Raw genomic sequence first — 14,898 nt, 5'->3', positions numbered from 1 at the left:
ACATCTCCCGGTAGCATTATAATCACAGCTCACCCCTCCCATCGGTATTTTTTTCACAATTCTCTTTAGTACATTTGAAGCAGTTCTTTTCACAATATAGTATAGGAAATGCGATCAGCTTAATAAAAATGTGTGAATTGAAAGGGCTTGGAGTAGTTTTTTATGAAACTGCTCCAATTGCCCTTTCATACATTTAGGTGAAACTAAAATAATGTGAAAATGGTGTGAAAACACCTGTTTTCACATTATTTTAGTAAAAAGATGATTGATAAATAGGGCTCATAGTGCCATTTCAGTATATCATCATTGTTGCCTGGTATGATGATTGCTGCAGCTCAGCCAGTAGGTACTGTAGCCAGCGCGATGAAGTATCTTCGTACGGATAGTGCAGCACTAAGTGGGCACCTACAGTTCTGCTATTTAGGGTTTGGTGGTGTATTAAATAAATACAAAATACAAATTTTTCCAATTTCACTCTCATTTTCTCTTGTGCACTACCCCAACATTGCTATAGTTCTCCTGAAGAAAAATATTTGTAGATCATATTTAGGAGACCTTTACATATGTGTCCTTATACACTGTTGCGGCAGTCACGACAAACAGCCCTTCTAGGCACGCCATGTCCTGTGTGACTCATCTTGCGCCAAGCGTCTTTTTTTTCCGTCTTTTTCACCTGAAAACGTGTTTTGTCGCAATTGAATATGACAAACCGCTTTACTGATTCAGATCTTACGATTTTTCCACTGCAAGTTCCATTGTGCTTCGTATACAGACTCAGTCACACACAGATATGCAAATGTCATGTATATCAAATTAATCAGCACCGTCTTGTGAAGTGGTTTGTCGCATCTAATTGCGACTAAGACATATTTTCGGGTGAAAAAGATGCAAAAATGGTGCTTGGTGCAAGCCGCATGGCGTATTTAGGCTAGGTGTATAAGGACATATCCGTATACGAGTATATGTTCTAAAAACATAGGAGTAACATTTTACTATTTACTCAATCTCCATGGCATATGTAATAACTAGCATAATTATTAAAATTATGTAGAAAAACTTTAAATTCCACAAATCGGGATTGTAACAGTTAAAAGGTTGAAACCTTAGCTGGGAGAATTGAAGCCTCTACACAAACAGCTTTGACAATTATATCTAACACTACAAAGAGAGATAAATGTGACTTTTACACTCTATAAATAAGACTGGTGTGAAGAGGTTTATGCTGTGAGATGTCTTTCTCAGTTTGCCGACAATACTGAAAACATTTCAAGGAAATTCTGTCATTGGGATAAAAAGGGAGCAAAATCAAATGAGAACCAGAGATGAAAAATGATTCCTTGCTGGGAAAAGAAACAAACATCTGAACCAAACAATCAAGACACATTTCTGAAGATAAGAATAAAAAGATATTGATGTGAGTCAACCATAGACATTAATCTTCAAACACATGAAAACAGAATTTTACACGACACAACAAACACACACACACACAACCTTGATAAACTGCTTTGCCCATAGCTTAGAAAGAACATACCCATTTGTCTGTCTTATAGAATATAGAATATATACACACATATTTTAGGTGAGGGTGTTTTAAAAAATGAGGGGGCCCGTGTGCAAGTTTTAATGTTAGCTCTCCCCCCATCCCCATAAAATGGCAACTGCGAAGATATTTATGGCAATTTCTTCAGTAATATGCTGCTTGTGATCTCTCTGTAAGTATGGCAACTGACACCACATCTTTTAAGAAATCTACAGAAAAATAGCTCCAGCATCAGCCCAATCAGATATGGTTCTGGGGTGCAGGGTGCGCTGTGTGGGTACGCCCTGACCCATTTTTAGATAAACCACTGTATATTATGCAGTGCTATTAACTGCTGTCACTATGGGGCATATTTAGTAATTACACTGCACAACAATGAAAATGTTTCCGATGTGAAAATAGTTACTTCTAATTGATTTCAGCATGCAAAGAATGAATATGACATTTAAAACTCTCAGTTAGCTCTGAGTCCCGAGATATAGCCCATTTATGACGATGTAGGGGTATTCCTAGTGAAGTGGGTAGAATGGAGAGAATCTTACCAGCAATCTGCGTTCCGTGCAGAGGGGGCGGGGCCTAACGACCCAATTAAATGAATCAGTTATTTGTCCCCTCCCTATTCAAATATATGCGATTCACGGGATTACCCACACAAGATAACTGTGGTGCACTGAGTGACAAGCATAGTGAGCGATTCCACCAAGACATTTCAGCAATGGAATAAAGATATCAGGGTGGGTGATTCACTACTGTTAGACAGTGACAAGAGATGCCCCAGAAGAGGAGTACAAGCGACAAGCAAAGAGAAAGCACCCCCATGAATAGGTCACTATATTAGATAGTACTTTCGTATGCTGTATGTTTGTTTCGTATGCTGTATGTTTGTTTCGTTTTGTGTGCTTATTTGTGATTGATTGAATTAAACAACTTATTTATTTTCTATCAAGAAAATATCAGATTATTTAAAAATAGCTATTCACTATGACTATATTACTAATGTACATACAGTATAGTGCAAGTAGCGTAGCTCAAAAAATAGAGCTAGTAAAAACATTCTGAAATCATTTTAGTTTTTCTTGACCTCAAATTAGTAATGTATGACTATTTTTAGAAAGGAAACAAATTAAAAGTATTAATTTGTTGTATAGTGTTATCAGATTTTAGACGTGATCATTATTTCTTATTGTGCTTATCATGGCAATAAGAACTTATGTATTGCTGGGATATATTAAAATACATATCTAGGGACAGGAGCTCCGATAGTAGCCTGTCCTTATGATGTGTAAATGTAAAGTGGTTGCTAATGTAATCACTAGATTTGCTACTTTGAGGGCTAGCTGCGCTACTACACATGTGCGGTCATCAGACCACGCATGTGCGAGTGGCCATTGTCAAGGAGGGATCCTATGGATCTCTCTCACGGTAAATTGTGGGAAAGTAGACTATACGCTCTAATGCTAACACCTTCTGAAGATGGCATTATGTACCGGGGCCTAGCTCACAAATACTGTAGCAACTCCCATAGAAACCTGTATGTTTTTATGGATACCCAATAAATAGGCCCTAAATCACCACATATTATTCACTGACAAATGAGACTAAAGCGATGAGATGAGAGAGAAGATGCTTCAAATCTTAATTCTATTTAATGCAGTTAATCATATAGACAGACTTTTTTGATGCCTGGTACATCCATCACTGACCTGATTAGAATGCTAAACAACCATAGTGCTTTTATGTACAGCCCATGTCAATTACGTGAGAAGAGTCTTATAGAAGCGGATAACATAAAAGTCACCTCTGTGAGGTAGTTGATAATTGAGCCACTTATATTTTAGTAAACACACATTTCATTCTCAGTATGCAATATACTGTACAGTATTAGCTGCAATGAGTCTGCATACAAGTCTGTACCAAGCGTTAGGAGTCCTTTGTTGGTTTAATCAGTGTGAAATTGCTGGTTGCAGTGAAGAGTGGATATCAATCACAATGCTTACAGTGCTACCCGCTTACGCTTAGTACTACAATGGAAGTGCAGCGCTCCCAATACATAATAAAAAAACTTCTGCTTGCACTGAAAACATTGTGTTTGTATTTCAGTTCCATGTCTCAACCTACATTAACATTGACGTTCTTTTTAATGTCTGTCATGAGTGGCACTAAAAATAAATTGTTACAGGACACTGCGATTTATCTGAAGGGCACTGTGGTTATAAAGCTTAGGGTTTTACAGATAAACAACATATAGACAGCATTCTGCAGACTTCAATCCATGCCTAAGCAATCCCTCACTCATCCTCCCATCCGATAGACTCACAGCCATTTATCAAAGTACATATTGGAACAGCTCCATTTTGGCATAGAAAAGACAACATTTATTTAGCAAATATTGGTCTTTTTTCTCTCAAGGCAGCATATTTAAGAAACACCCATCATTTTGTCATTCTTGATAACTTGCACTAGTTGAATAACACTGGGCATTAATCTATATAAGCATAGTATATTAATGTTTTTATAGCTTCCAGTGACTCACCATCTTTACAGACTGCCCCCACCAAACAAGTGTTGCCCTCTAGCAAATAGCCATCTGGACAGTTTGTACAGTTCCTCTCTCCTGGACCGTAACATGTTAAACAGCTGACATCACACCTGTGAAACAGTATAAACATGTTGGGTGTTATAGAGAAAATGATTATGAGCATATAAATGTCTCCACGTCTGGCTCTGCTGACTCTGTAAAGGGATGCAATACAATAACTAGACAAGATTTGTAAATGACACTTGCTGAAAGGTTTCAGAATCAAGAAAGATGTATTCTTTTTTCTTATGTACATAGCGCAATCCTTCATATATGATGACGGCTAACATTTGCACACATACCAAAATTTGGATCATCATAGATTCAACGTAGAAATGCATGTGCATCCAATGGAGGACACATTTTTTTGTTACTTTTGATAACAAGCTGGTACTGAGGCCACCACAGCTTCCTTCTGTACGTATAGTCAGCAACACACTCAACACAGTCTTCTATAGTAACACATTATGCCTGAGGATGTTACAGTAGAAAACCACGTGTTGCAGTACTGGTACCAGGTACAACAAGATGTACATCCTACAGTAGGTCACACAGGAAGCAAAGGATTATTCACTAAAATGTCACTTCATGTTGTACAGTATTTGCTACCTATTTCTAAAGATGAGCGGTTAGGTTTTGTTGAAAACTGAACACACCCAAACTTTGGGGTTCCGTGTTGAAACGAGTCCCAGCTCGGATCACTCTCGACTTGGGTATACCCATAAGTTCAGATCTCTGATCTAAAAACCATATCTGGGGTTTTGAAATGCATATAAACAGGTCCAAACTGCATGACCCAAAACAAAATACTTGAGGATGGTTTTGCCAAACCATAACATTTGAGGGTTTTTTTCAAAGAGCAGAACTCAAACACGGGTGTCCTCGCGGGCTGGGTATAGGATCCTGGCGGTAAGGATGTCGGTGGTCAGAATACCAACAGCGGCAACCCGACGTCAGAAGCCCGATGTCTGAACGTAACTGGCCCAATCCTCCCCCTAACCCACCTCTCCCACAGCCTACAAATGTGTCCTGCTACATTTTTGCTGTGTACGCAGCAAATCGCGCCACGCATAGCGCGAGGTGTGTGCTCGTGAACGGATAAACGCTCTGCATTCCCGCTTCTCCATAGGATTGCATGGTGCAATCTCAGTGCACGCCTTAGCGTACCATAGTGTATGCTGCTGCGGGTAATCGCATGGCACAATGCGTGCGCACATTTGTAGCGCGATCGGCAGAGATGTAGCAGGACACATATGTAACCCTCCCACCTGCAGGCTAACCATAATCCACCCCCTAGTGCCTAACTCTAAACCTAACCCTCTCCCTAACCCCAATACATACTGTCAGGATGCCGGTTGTTGGGATTCTGGAGCTGGGATTCTGACCGGCACCGGCATCCTGAACGCTGGGTTGGGGATTACATCCCATCCTCACACATCTCTTCTTATTCCACCATTGTACTTTACTTCATATAGTAAAATAGTTCTTTCCCCAACTAAAACCCACTCATGCTCTGTCCATTTGACCACAAAACCAGAAGTGGGGGATTTGGCTTTATTTTAATGTAAGATGACCTGCCCTTGTGACCTCCGCTAAATCAGAGGCAATTATGGGAAATTGCACTGGCTGTGATTTCAAAAATCCTGTTTAACCATGTCACAATAGTGGAGCTGAACTAAATACACATGTACACATTAGCCTGAACACAGAAGAGAGGCGTTTCACTGATAAGCCGGTGGCCATTAGTGACAGGGCAGAATACAGAGAAGTGATCTGACAACTCGTACAGGTAATGAGGCACGCTACATTTGACACAATAGTCTGAGGTTGAGGGTGTTGATATTTCTTATCAAGAATAATTTCATTCTAATTACGCTTATCACATCTGTATTATTTCCATCTGGAATGACAACACAGTCAGTGCCCAGAGGTATACTATCATATCCGTGCACTTTAAGGAGCACAGCTGGTATAATTTTACGTTACAAAATCATATATTCATCCTCACTATCAACACTATAGTCTTCTAGAGATCTGTAATGAGCAATCATGTGTGTAATTGAAAGCTGAATCCCCTGCATATTCTTGATGAAATTGGCTGTTTTAATCTGATGTGGATGGGGGAGATGAAAGGTTTCATTAGATGGAGAAATGTACATTAATTGCCATATTCAGTGCATTAGAGAATACCACTGCCATAGCGGTCATTTCCCAAATGCTGGGCCTTAGTTCATGTTCTTATTATTCTGTAACTCAGACTCAGCTACTGCCAGGCACGTCATTTACCATGTGGGTCGCTTATCTATTTATTTCTGTACATATTTATTTATATGCACAGGGAATATTTATATTTTAGTATATTGTCCCTAGAGATATAACAATAAAATGTTTGTCCCAGAACTATACCTCCTTAATTTACAATAACAAAGTCTATCAGTGAATAATGATACGTACATTATAGAAGAACAGATCTCTGACTTATATATATTATGCCCTTTTTAAATGAAAGTATATATCTTCCAATAGCATGTACATATAAATATAAAAATATTGCTATTTCTTATTTATTGCTACTGAACAGGTCTGATGCTGAGTTGGACGAATGCTAATTGTGTTCACAGGAAAACAAACAATTCTGATCATTGATAAATAGGATCAATAAATTCCATTGGTAGCATGATGTAGTCCTATCAGGGACTACACTCATACTTATCAACCAATACAGAGTGGCTTTTCCACACACTGACCAATCAGAGGGAAGCCACTGTGTACTGATTAGCCTCCCTGCCTTTCATTTGTGCTACCGCTCTACAAGGAGCATGTTCTTGGCGTCAATAGGATTTTCCCCCCAATTTATTGAAAGCTTGAAGAAAGAAGAGGCTATCTCCTGCTGTGAGGTCTCCGCTTCGAAGTAAGATAACTCAGTCTGAAGTTTTTAGATAAAATTTACATAGTGTAATTATAGACTGCCACCCCCCGTTGCCGCCCAAAAATGGTCTTTGGCCCTCATTCAGAGCCACTCGCTAGCGGCAGTACGCTCGTTCCGAGTGATGTTTGCACATCTGCGCATGCGTACGGATCGTTATACGCATGCGCGAACCAGTCAGTGCGGCCGAAATTCATGTGCTCGCAATATAGCGAATGCCTGCTATTTTGAGTGACAGAATGAGGCGTATGTGGGTGGTAACAGGGGAAGGTGCTTGAAAATGGGGAGTGGAGATCCGAACGCAGGCGTGCTTAAAGGTCAAAACGGGCGTTTTATGGGTGTGCATAATTAATACAGCAGCGTCATTGACCACGTCACTGGGTTATTTTATAGCCAGAACTGCTCGCAAGATTGTGGTAGCAAAAACCAACCACAAGAATAGCGAGCAGTTCATACGCTGGTCGATGTACTCGATTAATCTAATAAATAGCGGACATGACGTATGGTGCGAGCGGCCAGGGGGCGTTTTTAACAAAAAAACAAGCGTATGTTTTGCTCGCTCGTTCAGACTTAGAGGTGTGAACAGACTGCAATGTGCGAACGGATCATTTGAATAGCCACCCCTTGTTTTTGAACGAACGACCGCAAATAGCGAACGGCTCTGAATCAGGCCCTTTGTCTGTCAATCACTTTGCGAATAAATCCTCACTGCGAGCGACAACGAAAATGAAACGTGACAATGCACTCAACTGTGTAATCATCGCAGTGCAGTGAGAATAAGCCCATCCCCTAATTCACCCATAACCCATCTGATCAATAATCAAATACCCACTGTAGGATGAGGTGCTGCCCATCTTTGTGTTAGCTCTGCTATCTTCCTGTGATTTAGACCAAAATTCACTGTTATGGATGATTATGTCAAAATAGCTTACCGTTTACAGGCTTTAGAACCATTGGCCTTGGGTGGTGCTAAATAATATTCAGAGTCACACGATGTGACACACCGCCCCTCTTCAAATAGCATTTCTTTTGCACAGGTTAAACAATTGTCTATCCCCGGTCCTAGATACATAAGATAAAAATATCAAATATAAATGTATTTATTTTACCACACTATATGAAACACATATTTGGATAATGTTAATATTGGACTCCAGTAAGGAAATATATCTACTTCAGATTATTCTATTAAATAGTTTTATGAAGGAGACATTTTATAGTCTCAGTGCATGATCTGTACTTTTGCTATTATTTTGAACCTGGATTGTAATAGTGGAGTTTGGGAAACTCTGGTTAGGTAAAAATAGAGATGTTTATCAATAAGCACTTTGGTCGGGATGTAATAAAGGAAAAATGCGGGTTTTTTACCCCATTTACATATGTACTAAGGCCCGGCCGCACTTTTATCGGTGCAGAGGGTAACGCCTGAAAAACCTCGCGTTACCCTATAGAAGCCTATGGGCTACTTCCCACACCCTGCTCCCGATGGTCCGCCGCCCCGCCGTCGCCCAGCGCTAGCCCCCACTCACCTGCTGTCCATGGTCACCGGCCCGTGCTCCTCCTGGGTCCTCCGCCTCCTCCTCCTCCTCCTAATCTTCTTCCGGATGCAGGGAGGAGGAGGAGGAGCCTGGGGCTTCCTGCACATGTGACCAGCAGGAAGCTCCTGGGGCTCGGAGGGGGCGGGGTCCCATGGAGACCCCGTCACCCGGCGTCGGCTGCTTCGCAAAGGGCAGCCCTTATTGCAAGAGCAATGTTAGTACATATGCGATTAGTAAGGTTGTGGTGACTGGCGGAATGGTCACCGCAACCTTAGTACATCCCGGCCTTTGAGTCCTACTTTGAGAAAAGTGCTATATACAGTAAATAACATTATTATTAATACAGAACTTTTACTTACGGTCAAATGTGCAGGAAAAGATGACAGCCGATAAGAGGAGAGATGGACAATGTGCACTGAAAACCATGTTCATACTCTACAGATGTGTCCTCATACATCTAGTCTCCTTGCGCTTTAAACAGCCCTTCTAATCGCGCCATGCTGTGGTGTGAATCGGTATCGCCGAGCGTTTTTTTGCGCGACTTTTTACCTTCAAATGCGTCAGTGATGCGAATAGTTAGCACAAGCAGCTTCTGCTGATTAGTGTTTCGCATGCAGATACACCCGCAGATGCACATAATATAGGCATGCTGCATATCATTTTAATCAGCAGAAGCAGCTTGTACTAGCTATTCACATCACTGTTTGAATAAGACGCATTTGAAGATAAAAAGTTGCATGAAAGACACTCGGTGCTACCGAGGCACATGGAGCTCCTGCGTTATGTGTGGCGCGACTTGTAGCGCATGGGGGATAGATGTTTGTGGACACATATGTACATTAACAAAGGCAGACACAGTCTTGTGCAGGGTCATAATTTGTACTGTTTGTACATTTTATTAGTTTCACTTGTCTCATTATAAACTCTAGCCCCTATGAGTTTTAAAAGGAATAACATTGTTCAAAGTACAAAAATGATCAGTGATAAATTGAAGTGTTCCATATATGAAGAGCTATTTTACCACCCACTGTAACATGTTACACTTTACCTGAGCAAGTGGCACATGACCTGTGACAGGGCTCACACTCCTTCTTCACAGGACTGTAATGCTTTCCATCTTCACAACTGATGGCACACCGGGATCCCTGCAAACTAAAGAAAGAACGTCTCTACGGGACGGAATGCAAGGAAGATAAACTCTTATGGCTTCTCATTCTCATTATGGTTGTTTTTTATTTGCACATTGAATACAATCATGTATAATGTAGAAGAAACCCCATCCTTTATATTAACCAATTTCCACTCTTGTTTTTGTATGTATGTATGTGTGTATATACTGTATGTATGTATTTATTTCCAAGCACATTTTTATAGGTCTTCCGAGCTCTGCTGTTGAGTGCATGGCCAGTTCTTCAAAAGGAATGGATGTTTGTACCAGCTCTAAGCTGACAAAGGTCTAATGAGATACATAACATTTAGTATATTTAGTAGCTGTGAACCAGAATACTGAAGTCAAATTTTGAGATATAAATGTTATCTTTCATATCCCTTGAACAGAGCAGGTATTTCTGGCGGCTGCACTTTTAAAATGTAACCTCAGAGTCAATATACAGCAATACATATTTGCAGGGGCGTAACTATACCTACGGGGGCCCCATAGCAAAAAAATTTACAGGCCCCCCCTCCTCTCAGCCCACACCCCCCCCTCTCAGCCTAACGCCCCTCTCTCGCCCTGTGGACCCCCCTTGCCATGAGGCCCTCCCCGCACCCTCCTCACTCCGCGACTAACCTGATCCATGGTTATGCTGTGCAGGGTAGGCGCACTTTCTCTCCCGGTCGGCTCCATCTCACTGACTAATGCTGGGAAGAGGCGACCACGCCTTCTACCAGTATCAGTCAATGGGGAGAGCAGGAGGCGGAGCTCACTGGGAAGACGCGACAACGGAGCGGGGGGGGCGCGACCATGGAGCAGGCAAGTGGAGTAGAGGGGAGTGAGGAGAGTGCTGGGGGAGTGAGTAGGGTGCAGAGGGGAGGGCCGCGGACAGAGGCCTGGCACCATAGGTGCAGGGGGAGGGTCCAGGCCCCATAGCAGCCGCACCCCCTGCCCCTACAGTAGTTACGCCACTGCATATTTGCATTAATGGTATCCATTGCTAAGGACTGCAGGTGATCAGGAGCCGTCTTGGCTTTAGGAAAATGCTGGGTCCCTGCTAAATAAAACAAAGGGTGTTGATCACTGGGGAGGGTTCCCTATGAAACGGCTATAATTGAAAATGGAAGACATTTTGGGAAAAGTCATATGTAAAGTGGTACCACTGAGACTGAAATAGCAATAGTAAAAGTGTCTGAGGCTAGTGGTTAGTCAGTCTAGCTTTGACAAAAAAAAGCATTACTCCTATTTTCAAAGTCAAAATACAGGGCCTCATTTGGAGTTGGGCATATGCAAGTTTTTTTGCATAAGATACATATTTTGGCACTGCGCATTTCCAACAAAAATGCATCTTTAAGTAGGTTTTATAAGTGTTACAGACTTGTAGCCATTACATCTGGAGTAGCAGAATAGTCAGACAGGAGTAAGCAAACGTAAGCTGAGTACAGTACGGGTGTGCTCATGTAAGTGCAAGCTAATTAGACATGCATATGAACCCAGACATGCCCCTTAGGAGGTATAGGAGGGTTGGCTCACAGACGGCCATCAGCATCGCTCTCTAGCTGACTGCTGCTTGTCTACTGACTTTTTCAGATTCCAGCATCTAAGCTATAGTATAACAAGTCATGACAGTAACAGATGCATCATGCATGGCTCATCAATGTCTGTGGGAAGCTAAAGAGGGGTACCAGAGACATGAAAATTAAAAATCAATTTTGTTTTGTAAATTCGTGAACATGCTTTCCTTGTTCAGAGGGTAGTTTATCAAGGGCCTAAGTGACCCACTCTATCAGTTAGTCTGGGAAAGAAATGCAGAATAAAAATCCAATTTAATATTCTTTTGTTTATACATTGCAGTTAATGAATTGCTGAAAACCAGCAGGGGCTTGCATGCATGATAAGGTAGTCATAGTGGCCATAACGTGTGCTGAAAGTCATATTCCACTTTAGGATCCCCAGAAATATTTTTACGTCCTCTGGCTGCAGAGTTGGAGGCAGGGAATGAAGCAGTGGCATAATTTGATAGGTCCCTGGGAAGAGCAGGAGCAGATAGGGTGGGACATGGAGCTGCAGCTTGAAAGGCCTGGCTTCATCCTGAAGAGGCCCATAACATCCTTACTTTTACAGCCTGTGTCAGTTCAGTGACTTGCTGGTAAATGTGTGAATAAGACCTTTGCTAACTTTGTGATTTCTCATACCTGTCACTACCAAGGAAGACCCTATATCATGGGGTCTAGTGCTGTGTGCACTAACAGTAGTGCCTATAACAGCCACATAATATCCAGAGGGGCAAGAAGAAGTGTAGTCAGGCAAATATATTCAGGAATGGCAGCAAATGTCTGTACGGCAAAGACAAACACAAGGTCAGGGGCAAGTAATAACTCAGAGAGAAGTCAAATACACAGGCTAATGGTGCATACACACGGACAACCGTCAGCGATAACGATATCGCTGAATGATCTCCCGGGTGTGCTGGATGATCGATATCGATTATCCAACACACCACCAACCCAACAACGACGGCCAGTGACCCGAAATCTTTATCGTCCATACGTTCCCGCGCGTCGCAGGTCATTGGTGGGTTGGAGGCACTGAATAATGCACGATATGAACGATAACAATATAATCAATATTGTTATCATTCATATCGTGCATTTTAATGCGCACCTTAAGGGTAACAACATTCATTCAGGTAACATAAGCAAGACAAACAGCATGAGACACTCAGGGAATGAAGAGTTTGGCTGGACATTTCTACAGTATAAAAAATAGACAGCAGAGGCAAGAGACCTGAAGAGACAGAAATTTGGGGCATCCCGCCAAGGATCTTCAGGAAGAGGAAAAATAAAATGTCTATTGAAGTGCCTTCATGAGAAGCCAAATAGAGGTGCTGGGGCACAATTATTTATAAATTGTGTCTGCTTATTCCATTGTGTTTGACAATAAATAAGTTTGGATTTATAGTACCCAACCATTTACATTGCTATTTACAGGACTGTCAATCACGCGAGGGAGCATTTTTATTACCATTTCTATCAGGCAAGACTTTTAATTACCACTTTGTCTGCAATACCTGACTGCACATATAGTGCATTGAGCAAAATACTCTAGGCTTGCATTGAATAACTATTTGTTTACTGCTTGCAATAAAATGTATCCTATGTTTATGTTTTCAACAGATAATCTTTGGTGAAGGTATCCTTGTGATAACATAGAATTAAAAACAGGCTTTCGCTTCACTTTGGGTGTTGTCTACGGCAGCTGATTGCAATGATTTTCAAGGATGTAATGCATAAGGTAATTAAGAAAACAAAGGAGCATTCTTTATCTAAGATGCTCGGACCACAACAAACAAGCACTGCAAACTCCAGTGACAATATTTTTTGTTACACGTTACTAGTGAAGTTCGAGAGAACATGGCAGTCAGGAATAATATATGTATTCCTTCCACGCTTGGTATCTGCTAACTTGAAGAATAATTAATCAAATGGTAAAGCCCAATATTTAAAGATTTATTAGAAGTTAATGTTTTATTGACCAAATCTATAAGCCATTTAATGTAGAAGCTGAGCTAGAAGATCTTATGAGCCAACTGAGGTTGGGGAACATGCACGCAGCGGCACATCACATTAGTATTTAATCAGTACCCAGAGCCTCTTTAAGCATTTATGTTACTATATAGTGTAAATGTCTCACCTCCTGCTTGACTGTGCTCTTTCATTCACTGCAAAGGTTTACAACAAAGAGGAATCAAACCACCCAGTACCTCAAACACTATTCCCTGGTAACGTGTCTTTGATGTGTGGCTGAATGGCTAGCCTCAGTAATTCATTGATTTCATACCTCAGGCCATGTCTGCATTCTGTACAGTTGTCAGCAGAAGAGCACGTCTTGCAGTTCTCGTGGCATTTTCGACAAAGGTTCTTATCTGCATTGAAAAATTGTTAAAATCTGAATACTGCGTATTTTTTTTATTTCTGAGTGACCATTTCATCGGTCGGCTCTCAGGACAGGTCAAACTGTGCCACAAGAATGCCTGTGATTTTGTATAGACTTTACAAATATTTATATACAGACATATATAGAAATCTACAAAATGAAATACTAACATCATCAACAGAAAATGCAATTGATAAGCAATTAACCGTAAAACAAGGATTCCTAACAGATAGATCCAGACTCAAAATATTCTCAAGTGTCCCGGCAGTAGGCTGCAGAAGCATTACAGAGGTGGGTACAACATACCCAATGTGATTACCAATTAATATACACTTTTTCATTTGGTTTTATATTTTTTTTTAAACCAAGTTAATTTTGTGGCTCAGAATAAGAAATTGACAACTAATGCAAATCAATTGACTCATGTTACGGAATAATTATTATTAATATTACTATATTATTATTCTCATGAGTTATTTTTCAGGTACAAAACCTATAAGATTTAGAAACATTTAGAGGGAGATGTATCAAGTGGAGAAGTTGCCCATAGCAACCCATCAGCTTCTGTCATTTCATAGACTGTGCTAGATAAATGATAGCTACTTCTCCACTTTATCGCCCTCGGCGGTTTGATACAACTCCCCTTTTACTATAAAGTATAAACGGAGTATAAATAGACACAACCCTTAAAAAAAAATAAAAAAAAATCTTCCCCCACAATACACCTGAAGGAGGATTCACTACATACTTGCCTACATTTAATTTTTCCTCTCCGGAAGAAGCCCGGGGAGGAAAAGCAGGTGGGCGACGAGGCCTGACGTTTTGTGTCATTAAGTCCTGCCCCATTGCGGTAAATTGCAGTACATAGCGCATATTTAAATAGGGTGGGGCCAAATAGCGCAATTTTTGTAGAATCACGTCATTAGGCCCTGCCCCCTACTCGGGGGCCCCCGATTTCTGTGAAAAGTCTCCCTATTCTGCCCACTTCACTAGTAAGTGAGCAGGAATGCGGGAGAAGTGCCTACTCTAGTGGGGGTACGGGGGGTTACCCGCGAAATTGGTAGCCTCCAGGGTCTTCCGGGAGAGTAGGCATGTATGATTCATTACAAAACAAGCCAGATATGCTAATACTATAACTGGGGAGTGACATTTTCCCCCTAAGTTCTGTTGTTCTAAACTTCATTATAAACTGGCAAAAATCTAAGTACGACCATTGATGACAGC

At 41.2% G+C, this 14,898-nt stretch overlaps 1 protein-coding gene across 2 annotated transcripts in view; it reads right to left on the bottom strand.

Annotated features, from left to right (window-relative positions):
• The window catches only part of PCSK5 (proprotein convertase subtilisin/kexin type 5), a 622,474-nt gene that overhangs the window by 221,016 nt on the left and 386,560 nt on the right, over window positions 1–14,898 (bottom strand). For both annotated transcript variants that reach the window (XM_088464067.1, XM_088464068.1), the window contains exons 17-20: window positions 13,579–13,663; window positions 9,634–9,737; window positions 7,980–8,109; window positions 4,077–4,192 (exon numbers count right to left, since the gene is read on the bottom strand). In XM_088464067.1, coding sequence (XP_088320193.1) covers window positions 4,077–4,192; window positions 7,980–8,109; window positions 9,634–9,737; window positions 13,579–13,663 — 435 coding nt within the window. The remainder of the gene's footprint in view (window positions 1–4,076; window positions 4,193–7,979; window positions 8,110–9,633; window positions 9,738–13,578; window positions 13,664–14,898) is intronic.

Source organism: Taudactylus pleione, unplaced genomic scaffold (assembly GCF_031769625.1).
Source record: "Taudactylus pleione unplaced genomic scaffold, aTauple2 ptg001573l, whole genome shotgun sequence".
Taxonomy (NCBI): Eukaryota; Metazoa; Chordata; class Amphibia; order Anura; family Myobatrachidae; genus Taudactylus; species Taudactylus pleione.
Note: the sequence above shows the minus strand (reverse complement) of the source record. Positions and strands in the feature narration are given on the sequence as shown.